The sequence below is a fragment of the Onthophagus taurus genome, chromosome 3 (assembly GCF_036711975.1).
Source record: "Onthophagus taurus isolate NC chromosome 3, IU_Otau_3.0, whole genome shotgun sequence".
Lineage (NCBI taxonomy): Eukaryota > Metazoa > Arthropoda > Insecta > Coleoptera > Scarabaeidae > Onthophagus > Onthophagus taurus.
Genome location: NC_091968.1, coordinates 7,790,678 through 7,810,262, shown reverse-complemented (window position 1 = coordinate 7,810,262; position 19,585 = coordinate 7,790,678). Strand labels below are relative to the sequence as shown.

The 19,585-nt window shown below is 32.8% G+C and overlaps 3 protein-coding genes across 6 annotated transcripts in view; 1 reads left to right on the top strand and 2 right to left on the bottom strand.

Moving 5' to 3' along the window:
• Nucleotides 1–19,585, bottom strand: part of LOC111417220 (uncharacterized) — a 124,394-nt gene that overhangs the window by 88,666 nt on the left and 16,143 nt on the right. The gene's annotated exons all lie outside the window — the stretch shown is intronic.
• The window catches only part of LOC111417579 (uncharacterized), a 245,495-nt gene that overhangs the window by 210,812 nt on the left and 15,098 nt on the right, over nt 1–19,585 (bottom strand). The gene's annotated exons all lie outside the window — the stretch shown is intronic.
• On the top strand, nt 16,084–17,450 carry LOC111423386 (tigger transposable element-derived protein 6-like). Its single transcript, XM_071194995.1, has 3 exons — nt 16,084–16,351; nt 16,607–16,936; nt 17,185–17,450. The coding sequence occupies exons 1-3, from the start codon at nt 16,084–16,086 to the stop codon at nt 17,448–17,450; spliced, it is 864 nt and encodes a 287-aa protein (XP_071051096.1).

The window sequence follows — 19,585 nt, the reverse complement described above, 5'->3', positions numbered from 1 at the left end:
ACAACAAAATTTTTTTGAATAATTTTTTGAATTTGAAGAAAAAATGTTTGTCACTTTATCTAGTATTAAAGTCTCTTGAAGTTCAACTTACACCATCAATAATACTAAGAAAATTAATAATTTTTACTTATTTTTTTTTTATTACAAATATAAATAACAAGTAAATAATAATAAACTTGTCTTAATACAAATCGTGATACATACAAATAGAAGTTTTAAAACGATTGTGATCAACACTTGTAAAGAGTAGTGAAGCGAAGTAAAGTGTGGTAAAACGGATTACGAGACTGTATCAATTATTTGTTTATAACGACCGGGAAATAAATATAAACGTATTTATAAACGTCCTTGCTTGGTATTTCTTTAGTGGTCGTGGTCCGCGTCGAAGTGAATTTTTCTTTGTCTTAAAACGGAATTTACATTCACCTGCTTCTAGAACGATATTTACGATATCTTACCATCGAGACGGGCTTCTAAAACGTAATATAAAGAGAAAATTTAAAACGACAATGTTGTAGTGTTGTATCCATAAAACATTTTCTATACTATACATTCTATACAATACGCAAACGGTTTTGCGACGTTCGAAAACGTCCATTCAAGATTTAAAGACGTCTAAATAACTAAATTTAAAGTGGTGCCGCTTATTTATAACGTGTTTATGTTAAAGAAATGAATGAATTTAATACGGGGCCGTAACGTAAGTGGTTATTTTATACTGAACGGCGTAAATATTTAGCTCGACCACTCCAGGTCTAAATTTAACCATAGAAATTACCCAAATAACATTGCTTTTAGTTGGTATATTTACTTGCGAAAAAAGAATTACCCTTAGTATATATAATTTTTTTTTTCGTTTATTTTTTTTATAGGTAGAGGTAGATGTTTTTTTTCTGGTCGGTATATTTATTTATCTTGTTTTTCTTCAAGTACAAGTTGTCACTTTCTGTACCTGAATGTTTCTTCGCCCGGTTTTCGAGGAGCATCCGTTTATTTCCTTTTCGTCGGTCCAACTCGTTGGTAATTATCTTTCGACTCTTCTTAGGGATCTGGTTGAAAATAACAGGGCCGTATTCAACATTACTATTTATTTTGAAAGCAATTAGTAATATTCTATTTCTATGTCATTTCAACCGTATCGTATCTTACGAACGACTTGAAATATAATAATGAAATATCCATTATTTTAAAGCATAAATGTGTCATAAATAATTTCTTGTATTCCATGAACCTTGTTGTTATCATTTTTTATACTCAACTTTGTAACACGGCTAGTATTGTCTAAGATTCTTTCCGTAATAAAATTCCTGTCAATAGTTTTGAGTGGTATTAATAGCAGCACTTCGGATTGATTCGAGAAGAGCTCAATATGCAGCCGGTCGGGAGGATAATTCAGGATAGACAGCTGTCTTGATTTGGTCATGTCTTGATGTACATGAAGGGTAGATCGCAGGGCTGGCGACCCACACGGAGATCGAGAACAACTTTGGAAAGAAGAATGCAGTAGCTCAAGGGTTTTGATAGATGCTTAATTTAATCATACGAAGTTATAGATTTCCTGTTGTAAGTGTAGCCGAGTGTTAAAACAAGTTTTGGGTGGATGGTATTAATTGTAAAGCGTCGGCCACCAGTGACCTTAGGTTAATCAGGTTAAATTATCTTAAATCTCAAGAATTGAGAGACTAGAATATGTGAATCTTACAAATGGATATTTGGTTATTTATTATAAGCCATTTAATCCCATAGTGCGAGGTTGCCAACCCAACCCAAGCTAAAAGCAAATAACATCATATATTTTTGGTTTCTGCATAAATTTTGGTTATCTTTCGGCAAGTTAAAAAGGAGGAAGAAGTGTTCCATATAAAATATGTTTCTTCTTAAGCACAAGAAGATATCCGATTCATTATTTTAATCCATCTCTCACACTGAGAAAAATAATGAAAACTACCTAAAATTTAGTCATATTATTTAGAATTTTTAGTCAAAAATTAGCTAACTACTACTACTAGTTATAAAAACTAATTCTATTAATAGATCTTTTTACTATTAATATTATTTTTATTATTAATGGTAGTAGATAGCTTTATTACTTAAATATAGACGTAATACCTACATTTTTGTATTAAGAAATATTTTCTATAAACGATCGATATAACGATGAAAACAGGTAGACAAAACGACTAAAATACATTTAAATAAAGTATGTAATAATAGTACATTTGTCCATTTTGGTAAAATATTTCATTGTTAAATGCATATAGACATTCAGACTAGAACAAAATAGACAAAATACCAAATACTTTGGGTAATTAAACTACTCGACTTATCAACTAGTTTCCACGATATAGTTTCTTTTTCTAAAAATGAGTTGTATCTCCTCAGTAAATAGATAAATTAACTATCATAAATTTGACTAATTAGAATTGTATATGTCAGTTAAATTACGTTAGGTAAATGAATAAATGACTATTTGTCTAACAACTAAATTGATTTAGTTCAATTTTCCATATCATTTTTTTCAGTGCATTGATACCAACTTAATGACCCGAAAATTCGAATTTGACAGTATTTGGCTTAAAATCATCTTATATCTCAGTTATTAAGAGAGATGGAATATGTTTTTGCTATAAATAAATCTTTCATTTTAACTCAACAAACAAGGTATATAAGCCATTTCATCCCATTATTCGAGGTTGCCAACCTAACCCGAACTAAAAGCAAATAACATCATTTATTTTTGATATCTTCACAAATTTTTGTTATTTCTCGGCAAATTAAGGAGGAACGTAGTGTTTCATATAAAATATGTTTCTTCTTTAGCACAAGACGACATCCGATTCATGATTTTAATCCATCTCGCATTGACACCAACTTAATGACTCGAAAATTCGAATTTGATGTTTTAGGCTTAAAATCATGTTATATCTCAGTAATTAAGAGAGATGGAAATGTTATTACTATAAATAAATCTTTCTTTTAACCCAACAAACATAGTATATAAGCCATTTCATCCCATTATTCGAGGCTGCCAACCTCACCCGAGCTAAAAGCAAATTACATCACTTTTTTTTGATTTTTTCACAAAGTTTTGTTATTTCTCGGCAAATTAAGGAGGAAGAAGAAGAATTTCATACAAAATATGTTTCTTCTTAAGCACAAAAAGATATCCGATTGATTATTTTAATCCATCTCGCATTGATACCAACTTAATGACTCGAAAATTCGAATTTCACGTTTTTGGCTTAAAATCATCTTATATCTCAGTTATTAAGTTAGATAGAAATATTATTCCTATAAATAAATCTTTCGTTTTAACCCAAAAAACATAGTATATAAGCCATTTCATTCCATTATTCGTGGTTGCCAACCCAACCCGAGCTAAAAGCCAATAACATCATTTATTTTTGATTTCTTCACAAATTTTTGTTATTTCTCGGTAAATTAAGGAGCAAGAGGAAGAGCACAAAAAGATATCCGATTCATTATTTTAATCCATCTCTCATTGACACCAACTTAACGACCCGAAAATTCGAATTTGACGTTTTTGGCTTAAAATCATCTTATATCTCAGTAATTAAGAGAGATGGAAATGTTATTCCTATAAATAAATCTTTCATTTTATCTTAACAAGCATGGTATATAAGCCATTTCATCCCATTATTCGAGGTTGCCAACTCAACCCGAGCTAAAAGCAAATTACATCATTTATTTTTGATTTCTTCAGAAATTTCTGCTATTTCTCGGCAAATTAAAGAGGAAGAAGAAGAATTTCATATAAAATATGTTTCTTCTTAAGCACAAAAAGATATCCGATTCATTATTTTAATCCATCTCGCATTGATACCAACTTAACGACCCGAAAATTCGAATTTGGCGTTTTTGGTTTAAAATCATCTGATATCTCAGTAATTAAGAGAGATGGAATATGTTATTGCTATAAATAAATCTTTCATTTTAACTTAACAAACATGGTATATAAGCCATTTCATCCCATTATTCGAGGTTGCCAACTCATCCCGAGCTAAAAGCAAATTACATCATTTATTTTTGATTTCTTCATAAATTTCTGTTATTTTTTGGCAAGTTAAAGAGGAAGAAGAAAAATTCCATATAAAATATGTTTCTTCTTAAGCACAAAAAGATATCCGATTCATTATTTTAATCCATCTCTCATTGATACCAACCTAATGACCCGAAAATTCGAATTTCACGTTTTTGGCTTAAAATCATCTTCTATCTCAGTAATTAAGAGAGATGGAATGTATTATTGCTATAAATAAATCTTTCATTTTAACTTAACAAACATGGTATATAAGCCATTTCATCCCATTATTCGAGGTTGCCAACTCAACCCGAGCTAAAAGCAAATTACATAATTTATTTTTGATTTCTTCACAAATTTTTGTTATTTCTCGGAAAATTAAGGAGGAAGAAGAAGAATTTCATATAAAATATGTTTCTTCTTAAGCACAAAAAGATATGCGATTCATTATTTTAATCCATCTCGCATTGATACCAACTTAATGACCCGAAAATTCGAATTTGACGTTTTTGGCTTAAAATCATCTTATATCTCAGTTATTAAGAGAGATGGAATATGTTATTCCTATAAATAAATCTTTCGTTTTAACCCAATAAACATAGTATATAAGCCATTTCATCCCATTATTCGAGGTTGCCAACCCAACCCGAGCTAAAAGCAAATAACATCATTTATTTTTGATTTCTTCACATATTTTTGTTATTTCTCGGCAAATTAAGGAGGAAGAAGAAGAATTTCATATAAAATATGTTTTTTCTTAAGCACAAAAAGATATCCGATTCATTATTTTAATCCATCTCTCATTGATACCAACTTAATGACCCGAAAATTTGAATTTGACGTTTTTGGCTTAAAATCATCTTATATCTCAGTAATTAAGAGAGATGGAATATGTTATTGCTATAAATAAATCTTTCGTTTTAACCCAACAAACGTAGTATATAAGCCATTTCATCCTATTATTCGAGGTTGCCAACCCAACCCGAGCTAAAACCAAATAAAATCATTTTCTTTTGATTTCTTCGTAAATTTTAGTTATTTCTCGGCTAGTTAAGAAGAAAGAAAAAGTGTACCACATAAAATATGTTTCTTCTTAAACACAAGAACATATCCGATTCATTATTTTAATCCCTCTCTCATTGATACCAACTTAATAACCCGAAAATTCGAATTTGACGTTTTTGGCTTAACATCATCTTATATCTCAGTAATTAAGAAAGATGGAATATGTTATTGATATAAATAAATCTTTCGTGTTAACCCAACAAACATAATATATAAGCCATTTCATCCCATTATTCGAGGTTGCCAACCTAACCCGAGCGAAAAGCAAATAACATCATTTATTTTTGATTTCTTCACAAATTTTTGTTATTTCTCGACAAGTTAAGGAGGAAGAAGAAGAATTCCATATAAAATAAGTTTCTTCTTAAGCACAAAAAGATGTTCAATTTATTATTTTAATCCATCTCTCATTGATACCAACTTAATGACCCGAAAATTCAAATTTGACGTTTTTGGCTTAAAATGATCTTATATCTCAGCAATTAAGAGAGATGGAAATGTTATTCCTATAAATAAATCTTTCTTTTTAACCCAACAAACATAGTATATAAGCCATTTCATCCCATTATTCGAGGTTGCCAACCCAACCCGAGTTAAAAGCAAATAACATCATTTATTTTTGATTTCTTCATAAATTTTTATTATTTCTCAGGAAGTTAAAGAGGAATAAGAAGAATTCCATTTAAAATATGTTACTTCATAAGCACAAGAGATATGCGATTCATTATAATAGCCATTTCATATAGTATATATATATATTATAGTATATAAGACATTTCATCCCATTCTTCGTTGTTGCGATCTCATCCCGATTTAAAAAGAAATGTCCGAATCCGATCCTGTTTAAAAATGCCACAAATGGTGGGGGGTTTCCCTTTTACTACATATAAATGAAAACATCGGCTTTACATTACAGAATACTCGACAATTACCGAGCCGCCCTGTAATAACTACACGGTCCGGTTTAAATCGATATATTAATTATCCGACAAAAAGGTTAATTCTAGGTTGCGGGCTGCACCGAGGAAGCACAAGAAAACCGTACGGTTTCGGTCGCTTCACATCCAATTAACCGTACCAGCTCAACTAATTGATAAGTGGCCCCCTCATAAATTTTTAAATTTTTTTTTATCCTAAACACGAAAAAGAAAACAATTTAATCTAATTCGATATCGTTTAGGTATCAAATCTCATATCAACTTCTATACGTAAAATAATAACATGTTTTGCCGATTTACTATTTGGTATTTGCAATTCGATTATTGCCACAATCTCGCATTCTCGAGATAGCGGTGGCAATTAGCGTGTGTCACCGCGTATCGATTCGTAAAGAAAAAAAAATATATCGAATTCCGGCGCGGTCCTGCTGCATAATCCAGTTAAGTCGCCGCTATAACACGTTCCTGCGAGACGTAATTGCTCTTTAAGAGTTAAAACTGGAACGAAACGAAACGAGGCGACGGTCGTAGCATACACGTGAAAGTTCACGTTTACGCCCAGCTAAGACATTTTCAAAAAACGAATAATATTCTTTGATTTGATTCAACAATTTAATTCGATTTGGTGGCCATTTTTAATTTATGTAGCTTAATTTTCTAATCCGACTTTCGATTGGCGTAGTGAACGAATCAGAGAAGGAACAACTCTACGCCAATTGTAATGGTCTATTTTCCCGGAGCCTTTCCACCCACTCTTTAATCCACAACTTAGAACTCTAACTGTTGTATTAAGAACCGTTTATCAAGTTACAAAATAGATCATAAATAGCCAGAAAAAAAATTGTTAAGATAATTGTGAAATAAATCATTTTGAATGTAGGGCAATTTTTTTTATGGTACTAAGTAATTAAGATGTAGAATGAGATCCAGGTGTTAAGTATTGATACTATTGACACACCTAAGCATAAAACTCTTCCTTCAACACTATAAAAGTTCTCATCAAATCGTATCAATGATAAGATCGTTTTCGTTCTATAAAACCCGAGCTTTTATTGTTCGTGAAGATTTCGTTACGATGTGTAAACAAATAGTCTTATGGTAAGAATTTAGGTTAATGGGTCTCGCCTTTAACTGGTGATAAAAAAGAACTTTGTAACAATGATAAAAAGACATATTCTTATCGACTCGAAAATCCGGTGACAAACCTTTACACCTTTTGTTACGTTGCCAAACAGGAAATAGTGAAATAGTAAAACAGTAAATGGGGTTAAAAATCGCGGCTGTCTCTTTTAACGATGTTTTTGTACTCTAAATTATACGAAGACGCCACGCTCGTGAAAACTCATTTCGAGAAGTTGAAAAGTTACGTTTTGGTTCAGGTTGGATTATGGTGAAACACTGAAAAATTACTTCAGACTTTAAAATGGGGGCGAAACAAATTATTTTGATTATACTCCTACTCTCGTTAATCTTGATTGTTTGTACAAGGAGGATTTTAATGTGTTGAATTCTTTGAATTGTTGTAGCGGGAAGATATTTTAACGTTCGTTTTGCTTTCTTTGAGATTCTACAAATTGGTTGTTATTAAAGGTTCGCGTAGTACCACACACAGACACTTTCGGTCCGAAATAAAGCAATAAAAAAGGGACGAACCAAAGCGAGCCGACCGACTGACAACGGACGCGCCCCCATAATTCTCACAATTAGCGACTTCACACCAACAGTAATTCTTGTACGATATCGTCCAAAAGAAATCTTGCGTTGAAAATTTTTTTTTATCAAAATACATGTTATTTTGATACGTATTTTTTGGTGACCTACGAATTGTAAGATGTGTCTAACTGTAGTCATTTAACAGGACATTATCCGCCACAAACACGCCAATAAATCGGTTCGGACTGTCTATAAAACGTACAGTTTATGGGGTGGGCGGTGCATTAGACAAATTGCTCCGGGGACGGTCCTATTTATATCTGGGGATAAAAATAATCCAGACGTCCAGACGCATTGATACAACAACATTTTCGGTTTCTATCTTTAAAAGACTTCAAAAGTCTTTAATTAATCATTGAAAAGGGAATTCAAAAAATATTAATATTCGATTAAGTAACCAATTTCGACTTTTACCCCATAATCAGCCGAATAAGTGACTTACTTTAATTACAGAGATGCGTTTAAAGCGAAATAAACAAATTAAATATTGATGATCGAATAAAATTATGGGAAATATTCAGATCATAAAGTTCACTAGAACCGCGTATTCGAAAATGGTACTTTACCTGACCACCATCTATCATTTTTTAAATAACTGGCATATTAAAAAAAGATAAATGCATGAACATTTTTGTATAAACATGGTTATTATTAAGGCCCGGGTTTATATGCGACAAAAATAAGCAATATAAGTTTTTTATGTGTTTAAAATTGGTCAAAATAACAATAATATTCCGGAAATATGGACAATATTATGCGGTCAAAACAAAAAAACAATGCATATCTGTTACATAAATACTACCTATAATGTTGCATTGTACCAAATAGTATATAAATATAATAAAATATAATATATAAAGATTACAAATGCTGTTTTGTAATCTTAAAAAGATATTATTTACAACGACAATAGCTATAAATTTTAAACAGTAAAGTTTCTGGATTTTCCAATTTTCAAATTTGTTCCATAGTATATTTGATTGGGTCATGGCGTTGCATAAATCGAAAAAGAAACTCATTTCCAGCGAGTTTTCCAGCATTTGCTGTGATGATTCAGGCATTGCATCATAAATACAACTTTGGTTTAATTTGCTGATCTAAAAAGATAATTTCCTGATCTTTTTTCAGATTCTTGGTGGAAAGTTGTTGATAAATGCTGATCAATTTGATATTTTTGATTACACGCCACCTTGAAAATCAACGAGTTCTAGAAAAAAAGCCTCTAAATTTTGTTTTATACGTACTTGTTTGGAACAGGAGTTGCAAAAAACAATTTTCCCGTCAGTCACTAGCTGGTTAGATATTTTTATCTACATTTCAAGCAATTCGGCCTTAGAAGAACCCACTTTCGGCATTACGATTTATTGTTTCTTTAACACAATAACTTAACGTCTAAATCACTTGAACACTTGTGTGGCTTGAAATGATATAGAGGTTATGTTACGAAAATCGGATGGGACCACTGCCGCACTTTTAACTCTCTGTCTACTACTAGATACTGCCAGTATCAAATTAACTGCTGTTATATTCAAATATGGACAAAACATGCGCTCATATGAGATTACTTGCGATTATATCGAACTATATGGACAACTAAATTTATATGCGATAAAAATGCAAAGTATTATGTTATATGCAAAACATGCAAAAGCATATAAATCCGGTCTCTAGTTATTATCAATGATCACTTTTCTTCATTTGGGAAGCTAATATTCAAACTTGCTTTAAGATTGAAGAAGACCGCTATGTGCAAAAATCATTCTAGTCGATGTATTATGAATTCATGTCTATTTATATTATGTTTTTGTAAGAACTAAAATGTAACATAAATTGTAGAATTTGGATAGGTGAGTTAGTATAGCTTCTCACAGCGACTTAACCGACTGTTTATTAATTTGGAAACGTGAAAATATTGAGATTTAATACTCCATTTATATCACTATCTTACCTCATTTTTCAATACATTTCTCATTTGACAGTCAATATTTTCTAAAGTCAGTGGAAGTAAGTAAAGTCTTATACAGGGTAATTCAAATTCGACCCCCACCATTGGGATCTCAGAAACTATAAGAGATACAGAAATGGTGAAATGGGGGCAAAGTTGCGTATCTTAGAGCTCATCATTTTTCAACAAACTTTTTGGATCTAACCGTTTTAGTTTTTAAAATATAGCCGAAAAACAAAATAATGACTTTTCGTTTTTTGCCTATAACTTCTTTATTTTTCGCTTTTTCGTGAATCTGAAAAAACATTCTTAAGGCAACTTTTTATGAAAAATGTCATGACACAACAAGAAATGTTCTCAGACGTTTCATTTTCGTGAAACTATCATCAGGTTAATTTTTCCTATGAACACCATATTTGATTTTCACACCAAAAAATAGGATAATTAATTCTGATTTCAATGATATGTCACACAATGTATTTCATTTAAAAAAACATTGAATTATTAACAAAAAAACGAATATTTTATTAGGAGGCTCTAACTTGTGCGCTAAGTGTTTCCATAGAAATCAACAATACTTATGAAGAATACTTCGAAAGTACTGATTTAAGATGGCTTTTACAAACAAAGAGAAACGAAACATGATAAAACTTTATTATAAGTATGACAAAAATACAGTGAGAACTTCGCAAATGTATTTGGAAATGTATCCAGAGAGACGACAACCGGACAGAACGATATTTACAACATTAAATCAACGTTTGATTGAATATGTAGCTTTTCAGAAGCCACGGAGAAAGTACGGTGATAGAATGAATCAGGAAGTTAAAGAAAACATAATAAATGATGTATAAATTTAAAGTTACAAACTGAAATAAGAATATTTATATATAAATCAAACTGCAAACTCAATGAAGTACTGTTTTAGATAAGAAATAATAGTTCAAAATCTACGTATGAAATTGTATCAGAATTTGGGATTCCGCAAACTAGTGTCTGGAGAGAGTTTAAAAATCTCCCAACCCAGGAGATCCTGCAAGAAGACTAGTATTGACTGCAAGACTGTATTGCAACTGGATTATAAATCAAATCAATATATCTCCTGAATTTTGAAACAACATAATTTGGACTGACGAAAGTACTTTTACAAATTCTGGTCTTTTCAACTGAAACAATGAGCATATTTGGAGTATCAACAATCCTATGCAATTCAGGGAAATTAGGCCATAAATTTGTTTTAGTTTAAATGTACGAGCAGGAGTCTATGGAAATCGAATATCAGATCCACATTCTTTCGGGGTAATTTGAATGGAGAAATGTATGATTATGTGAAATGTGTGATTTTCTTGATGCAGAATTTCCAAATCGATGGACAGGAAATAATGGGACGATAAGATGGCCTGCAAGATCTCCGGATCTAAATGTTTTAGATACATTTTTATGGGAACTTTGAAGAACAAGGTTTACCAACAAGAACATGATAACATTGAAAACCTCAGAGAGAGTATCATAACTGAATTTAGATCCATAAGAAGAAGAGATGTAGAGAGAGTTGTAGGAAATATTAGTCGACATTTATGCATCCAAGAAAATGGCCATCAGTTTGAACATTTGCTTTAGTTGAAATAAAAATTAACTAATTAAAATTAATTTTCATATTATTTTGTTATCATAAATACTTTTTCTGTAATTTGTGAAGTGTTTTACATTCAACCAAACGTTGTTATTTTAAAAACTAAAACGGCTAGATCCATAAAGTTAGTTGAAAAATGATGAGCTCTAAGATACAGAACTTTGTCCCCATTTAACCATTTCTGTATCTCTTATGGTTTCTGAAATCCCAATGGTGGGGGTCGAATTTGAATTACCCTGTACACTATCTTATGTAATGAAACCAATCCAATCAAAAAATAAATATTTCTATAGTATATACCAGTCATGCAGTAAGCCAGATAAAGCATTATTATATCGCAAAAAATCATCAATTTTTATATTCGTCCTCCTAAATTTGAGAAATTGACCACTGTGCAACACATTTTGTTCATGAGTACAGAATTAGCATGTCTTATTCAAGAAAAGCACGTCCACAGTAGACAAAGTCTTTCTTCAGCCCACAATCCAATCCGAATATGTTCGGCCAACGCAAATGATACACCAACTGCTGGCTCTAGCCCCACAAACGCGAGCAAAATATCAGTGCTTATAATGTCTTCCGCAGCACATTGCTAGGACAAGTTGAAACAGTTTTGAGCATATTGCTTAAATTTGTAAAAGGTAGTTCTAGCCACTTTCTCTATATGCAAATGCAAAGGAGATAGACCAAGCAGAACATCCATTGCTAGAGTTGGCGTTGTGCTTATCGCACCAGAGATAGCCAATCCAGCTACTCGTTGAATTCGTGAAAGCTTTAGTCTGCCGGACTTTTCTATATCAGGCTGCTGCTTCGTATGTGATGATACGTCTAACCACAGTCACATAGAGCCAGTACAATCTTTCAGGAGTCTTTCAGACCCCAATTTTTTCCACAAAGATTACGACAAGTCCACAAGGATAGTCTAGCTTTATGTAAAACTCGCTGCAAATGTCCATTCCATGAGAGGGTTTTGTCTAGGATTACTCCTAGATATTTGACTTCCTTTGAGAAAGGAATCTCTTCACCTTGGATAGTTGTTGATTAGTCCATCCAACTTTCACTCATTGTCTTTTACGGGTTTATCGAGAGATTCTCTGCCTTACTAAAAAATAGATACTTTAATTGATAATTGAGAAAAATTTTACAATCATTTTCCAAGAAATGATCCGTGCGATGATGGCAACAAACTTTTACCCGTAATACCCTATCTACTTTCTTAACTGATATCTTCCTCATTATTAGAGATAGCGAAGAACTAAATGCACCATTTGAAAGCTTGATGCTCACTCTATCTAAAATCCTATGGATTCGGTTTTCGCCCGCCAATAAGTTGATACTAAGATCAATAGAAAATGAAGAATACCGCTCTGTACTTAAAATAGTTCAAAATTACCAAACTTCAAGCTCTTGTGCAATTGTTATCAAATCGAATTTTAAAAAACTGTTATCACAATTAGAAAGAGCGCTCCTTCAACTATCTTAATTCGGGTTTCGTCGATCAATAGCACTTGCACAAGCACGTTTTTGGCCAAAAAATACTAAATTTACACGTTTTAGCGACTTTTAAACCTTGTTCGGGTCGATAACTTACTTATATGAATAGGAGAAAACTCTACGACGATACGTTTAAAATTTCAGACTATCCCAAACAACAAGATGGTTATAATTGTGGCGTTTACATACAGATATAATCTGTAAATAGTGTAGTCAATACATCCACAAAGACTGTAGCCCAGCAAAACTTTTACTGAATAAAACAAGTCAACCATATTTTTGCGAATTATGTTCACAAATTACAAAAAACAACTATAATGTTATACACTGACTTCTTGACTGACAAAACTTCTTGTACTAACAAAACAAAAGTAATGTTGACTCAAATGTGTCCGTATACAATGAAACACTCCCAGACCTGTATTATTAGTTGTTACTCAGATCGCTATTGTATTCGCTAAGTATCGTTCAGTATTTCTTACGTGCGAATTACCCAACGTTGGTTTTGTTGCTTGTTAAGTTTCCCCTAATATGCAAGTGTTGTTGCCAATTTAAGCATTTTATTACGGCCAGCAATAAATTAAAATTATTTTTCAATGTCTTTAATACGATAAATGGTGGGTTTCCTTGTACAGTCACAAATGGGACTTAACTAGAAATAGAAAAATCCGTAACATTAGTAGTTTTTGGCCATAAACATGTTTGTGCAAACGCATCGTGTTATACACCATTAGAAAGAGCAGACATTTTTCGATAAGATAGACATGGTTCTAGAGTTTTCTCCTGGTCATATAAAAAAGTTATTGACCCGAACAAAGTTTAAAAGTGGCTAAAACGTGTGAATAAAAGGTTTTGTACGCCTATAGAAAGAGCAGAAAATTTTCGATAAGATAGATATACTTCTATAGTTTTCCCCTATCAAATAAGAAAGTTATTTAGAGGAAGAGCAATTAACCGTTTCTGCGTGTAGGGATGTAAGTATATTAAGGGTGATTTAAGAATGACGCCAATAGATATTGACCGACGAAAATCCGAATTAACACTTTTCATGCCCAAACGGAAACTATTTAACTTCCAAATGAAAACATTGCATAAGAAGTCTGCTAAAACTTTACCATGGACGGACGCTACAACAAGCGATATGAAGAAGTTTCTTGGGTTATTGATATTGAGGGGCCCTAAAAAGCATGTTGGAGAGATTACTGGCCAATGGAATTTTATTGGCCCTTTGGTTGAAGCACCAATATTCCCTAAAACTAAGCAGTATGAGGTTCGAGCAAATCCTTACATTTTTCCATCTCAGCGATAATGTATAAAATGCACCTAGTGAGAGACAGACTTCTTAGCTTCAAAACATATAATCCGGCAAAGATTACAAAATACGGAATTTTACTGAGAATGGTTTGTGAAAATGTGTCTGGGTACATTTGCAACTTTCAGATTTATTCGGGTGGAGTTTAATGCATTCCAAATTTGCTCTAAAAGTCACAAAATAAACTAACGATAAGATATAAAAAATTTCTACTAGAAGTAGCTAAGAACTATAAAAATATGATCAAAGTATAATTTCATTTCATTTAGTATAAATAAAATTTATTAGAGTTTATTTAAAACATTTACAAAAATATAGCCGGTGACATGACATAGTTTTTGTGTAAAATTGCCGGTCAGCAAAGTGTTAAGATAGTTGAAGGAGCGCTCTTTCTGTCTATAATAACAGTTTCTAAAAATTCACTTTGATAACAATTGCACAAGGATTTGAAGTTTGGTAATTTGGAGCTATTTTAAGTACATAGCGGTGTTCTTTATTTTTTATTGATCTTAGTATCAACGGTTTTAGATAGAGAAAGAATCAAGCTTTCAATTTTTTTACCAAACTTTTTCACCAATTTTTTATATCAATCAACGAAAACTTCATAATTACCAGAACTTAGGGTTGAGTTAACAAATTTATATCACAAAAATTAAACATGATTTTTCAAAACGGACGTTATCATTGAAAAGTAGATACTTTAATTGCTAATTGGGGAAAACTGTATGGTAATTTCTTAAGAAATCGATTTTTCATAATTTTTTAAAATTACAGTGAAATTCCCCTAACTCGAACTTCTATATCTCGAATTATCCTCTAAATCGAATTCATTTCGTAAGCTCAACGGTTTGACTACGTTTCAAATGTGTTTTTATCTCTCTAAGGCCCACTTTTACCACCTCTTGATAAATTTATCCGATAGATAAATCCAGCTCTTAGGTCCATTACTACCATCTTTTAAATAAATTTATCTTATAGATAAAACCATCTACTAGCCAATCAGAGCGTGTAAAATAGCCGTAACCGTGGTAATAATCTCTTAGATAGCTTAACCAGAAGATGGTAGTAACGAGCCTTAGCCAATGAGAGTGCTTAAAACCGCCGTAACCATGGCAACTATCTTCTAGATAGTTTATCAGGAGGATGGTAAAAGTGGGCCTTAGGCTCGTTACTACCATTTTCTGGTTAAGCTATCTAAGGGATTATTACCACGGTTACGGCTATTTTACACGCTCTGATTGGCTAGTAGATGGGTTTATCTATAAGATAAAGTTAACTAAAAGATGGTAGTAATGGACCTAAGTCGAATTTCCCTAACTCGAATTTCTTTGTAACTCGAACTGAACTACTATGGAATTTCTTCAACGTTTACTTCTATAAGTCGAATTTACCAAAGAATAAAATATTCGAATCCGTTCTGTAAGTAATTTTTTTTTATTTGGATGATTTTATGGTTCGAACGAATCCGGTAAAGTCCTGTATATCCAGTTCTCTGAATTCACTTGTTTACAACTACGGAAAGCCGTAACATTCGTTATTGTCAAAGCTGCTAGGTGGTGTCTAGTGTGTTTAAAATGGCTAGTAATAAGCGAAAATTAAAGTGCTTAACGATTACGGAAAAACTATCGCTAATTAAGATGGTAGAAAAACGGGAAAAAAACAAAAAAGAAATTGCTGCTGAATTCGGTATTCCTCAAAGTACACTGTCAACGATTTTAAAAAATAAAGAAAAAGACTTAAAACTTGTGTTTATGACCACATCGACAAAGTTATGCTTAAATGGGTTACTACCGCGATCAATACAAATCGCCCAATTTCTGGTTCACTAACTCGTGAAAAAGCAAAAGAATTTGCTGTTGCTATGGGTCGTGAAGACTTTGTAGCTAGCGTAGGGTGGTTGCATAAGTTTCGACAAAGACACAATATTGTTTATAAGTCATTATGCGGTCTGTAGATTTAGAATGCTGTGAGAATTGGCAAAAAAATGTGTTGCCTGATTTGATCAAAGAATACAATGAAAATGATATTTTCAATGCCGATGAGACGGGTTTATTTTATAAATGTTTACCTAATCGAACGTTAGCATTTCAAAATCAACCATGCTTTGGTGGAAAAAAGAGCAAAGAAAGAATTACTGTTATGGTCGGCAGTAATATGACTGGATCTGAAAAGTTAAAATTACTAGTCATTGGAAAATCAAAAAATCCGCGTAGGTTTCATGGCATAAAGTAATGGCTCTTGGGATTAGATAAAAAATTTGGTACTCAAAAAAGAAGCATTCTACTGTTTGTCGACAATTGTCCTGCTCATCCACGGACTATACAATCTAAATTGAAACATATTAAACTGGCATACTTTCCCCCTAATACGACCTCTGTATTATAAGCGATGAATTTAGGAATTATACAAAATGTTAAACAGTTGTATAGAAAACGAATTTTAATGAAATTGTTAACCAATACAGATTCAGTTACTTCTACAACAATAACATTACTTGAATCAATTAAAGACTTAAACAAAACATGGAAGGTAAAACGAACAATCGCGAATTGCTTCAAAAAGGCAAAGTTTGTTAAAAACGCCGAAATGCTGGAAGAAGATTATTGGAACGAAGAGGATCTTCATCCCTTGTCTGAAATGAGGTGCTTATGGTCTTTATATGAAACCGCTGTAGATATGCACTGTTCATTTGATGATTATATAAATATCGATGATGGTATCCATACAATGGACGTTCCAACAGACAAAGATATTTTAGACAGTGTTATGAGAACTTCAATTCCAGATAAAAATGGTATGTGTATGTAACTTTTAGGAAATCCGCTAGCATAATCTGTTACAAATGTTTCAATAATAATAGGGTTGCTTTAGTTCTGTACTTCCGAACGGTTCTGAACTGTTCTGCGCATACGTCTTTATACAATATGTATGCACGGAAGAGTTCAGAACCGTGCGGAACTACAGAATCAAACCACATAGGCTCAGGCTCAGAAACTACAAACTCTTGAACCAAAAACAAACCTAATGTTCTTATTGTTTCAGAATCAGATCAGGGTGATGATAATCTTGAAAATGAAGTATTTATCGCTGTGCCTACATTTGATGAAGCTTATTCCTCTTTTAGAAAGTTTGAAACCTTTATATTGTCAAGAGAGAATGTTCCAGATAACATTCATAATTCTCTACATTTCATAGAAGATTTTTTTGACAAAGAGCGGTTATTCGCTTTAAGCCAAAAGAAAATTACCGATTATTTTAAAAAAACTTTACTGATTTCGAAATATCCATCATCACCAGTTGATTTATAAAGTCTCATATTGAATTATAAAATGAACTCTACATTATCTAAATATATAAATTACCTATAATAAAAATGTTTTATCCCATTTATGTTTATCTTGTTTAACGGAAGCCGATATAAGTGGCTTGGAGTTCTTTTTCAAGAAACAGCCTTGTATTAACGGTGCGTTAATTGGAATCGCCGCTCGATAATTAATTGCAATTTTGACAAGACGAAACACTCTTAGGCCGGGAACTAATCAGCGTTGGCACGAACTCAAATTATGCGCTCTACGTGCGCGTCGCTCTCAAATTTAATTACGCGAATGTTTAACGTAACGCATCCCACACATAAATTCTTAATCGTTTTTTTGGTTTCCTTTTTGTCTCTACTTCATCTATACCCATTTATAATTCCTTTTAGTCTCATTTTTATGCCTATGAGTTTTGAGGGTTATTCCATTTTTCTTTGTGATTTTCATTCCATCCTTCCACATAATAAAACAATAAAGGAGAAACGACCAAAGAAGCTGGAGATTTGATGCAATAACTCAGTATCACGTCATGGCATGGTCAGCAATTTGTTGTTTATTCTGCCGCGGTTCTCACTCGTTCTCACCTGTTAATGAGTACGTACGGATTCGGCGGTACCTCTCTTATGCAAATTTCCACATCTTAGCCCCCCGAGGCGAAGCACCAATTTTTTAAGACCGGTATTCGCACTTGTACTCGTTAATTTTTTTAATACACCTTGATTTTTTTTTGAGAAGCTTGATAGCTCAAAGAAATGTGGGTAAATCACTTTAGTTACCTTTTTTTTTGTTTCTGTTTGATCTTTTTTAGACATTTTAGAAATGGATGTGGAAATAGCAAAGATGTGTGATGTTTACTTCTGGTGGTTGTGATGTTATAAGCGTTGAGGCAGAAAAGTATCAAGTACCGTCATACGTTGCGTTAATGGTACCTTTAGCGTCGCAACGTCTGCCCGGGCGACGTTAACAAATGGGCATCCGGATGGAAATAAACCCGCGAAGACGCCTTCGGTGGCTCCGACGTCGCGACGCCGCCGTTTTTGCGGACAGCCGAAGAATGGCCGGCAAATTCTCTTCTAAGCTATTCTTGGAGAGACCAGAACGTCTTCTCTCACTCTTAACTGTCGCGCGGACCCGGTTACATTTTACTAATAGCTACCCGTTCCTATTTACCACTTTCAGTTCTTTGTTTATTTTCAAAATCCTTTTTGTGTAACATCACCAACCTAAATACCTTTTAAACAACAATGTGTACCATAGTTTGTGAAAAAAAACTATTTTTGGAAGAAATTAATTAGTGATGGAACGGATATCCGAACGATTATCTGTATCAGCTGTATCAATGATACAGGGCCCCCGAGGTTGGAGGGCCTCGACCTTCGAGGGCCCCTACATTACAAGTTTCAAAAGGAGCTTCCCAAAACGATCCAGAATCGTATTTCAGAGTCAACATATTTTATTCCTGTATCGATATAATGATTGCTAAAACAAAACAAAGATTTCAGGCATTATTATGCAATGCCTGAATATATATTTGACGTTTTACAACCGGATAAATTACTTTCATTTTCAAATGAAGAAATACAAAATAAGACAGCAAAGTTGGCCAGCAAATATCAAAAGGATTTAACAGTTGTGTAGCGTGCTGTGGCAGCAGCTCCATTTAAAAACATAAAATGTATTTCATTTGTTATTATTTTTATATTTGCACATTATGTTGGCTAATACCTCATAGCCACAAGTTGATTTATATGATCAGCTAATTGCTTTCAAAAGTTGCTTAAAATCTGAAATTCAAAAAATCCGCACAGTTAAAGATCTTGTAGAATTGCTTGTTATAAAATTAAATAGCCTCCCCTCTAGCTTCCCAGAGGTTATACAAGCATGTTTTATATTTTTGACGCTTCCAGTTACAACCGCAACAGCTGAAAAAAGCTTTTCTAAATTGAAGCTCATTAAAACATACCTAAGGACATCTATGGAATAAGATCGACTATAGGATTTATCAATACTTTCCATAGAAAAATTGAAATCGTCATCAGCAATGGATGATATCATAAATGCTTCATACAGGGCCCCTTCATGGCTAGCTACGCCACTGTGTCCGGCATATCTATCCGGCCATTATGGTT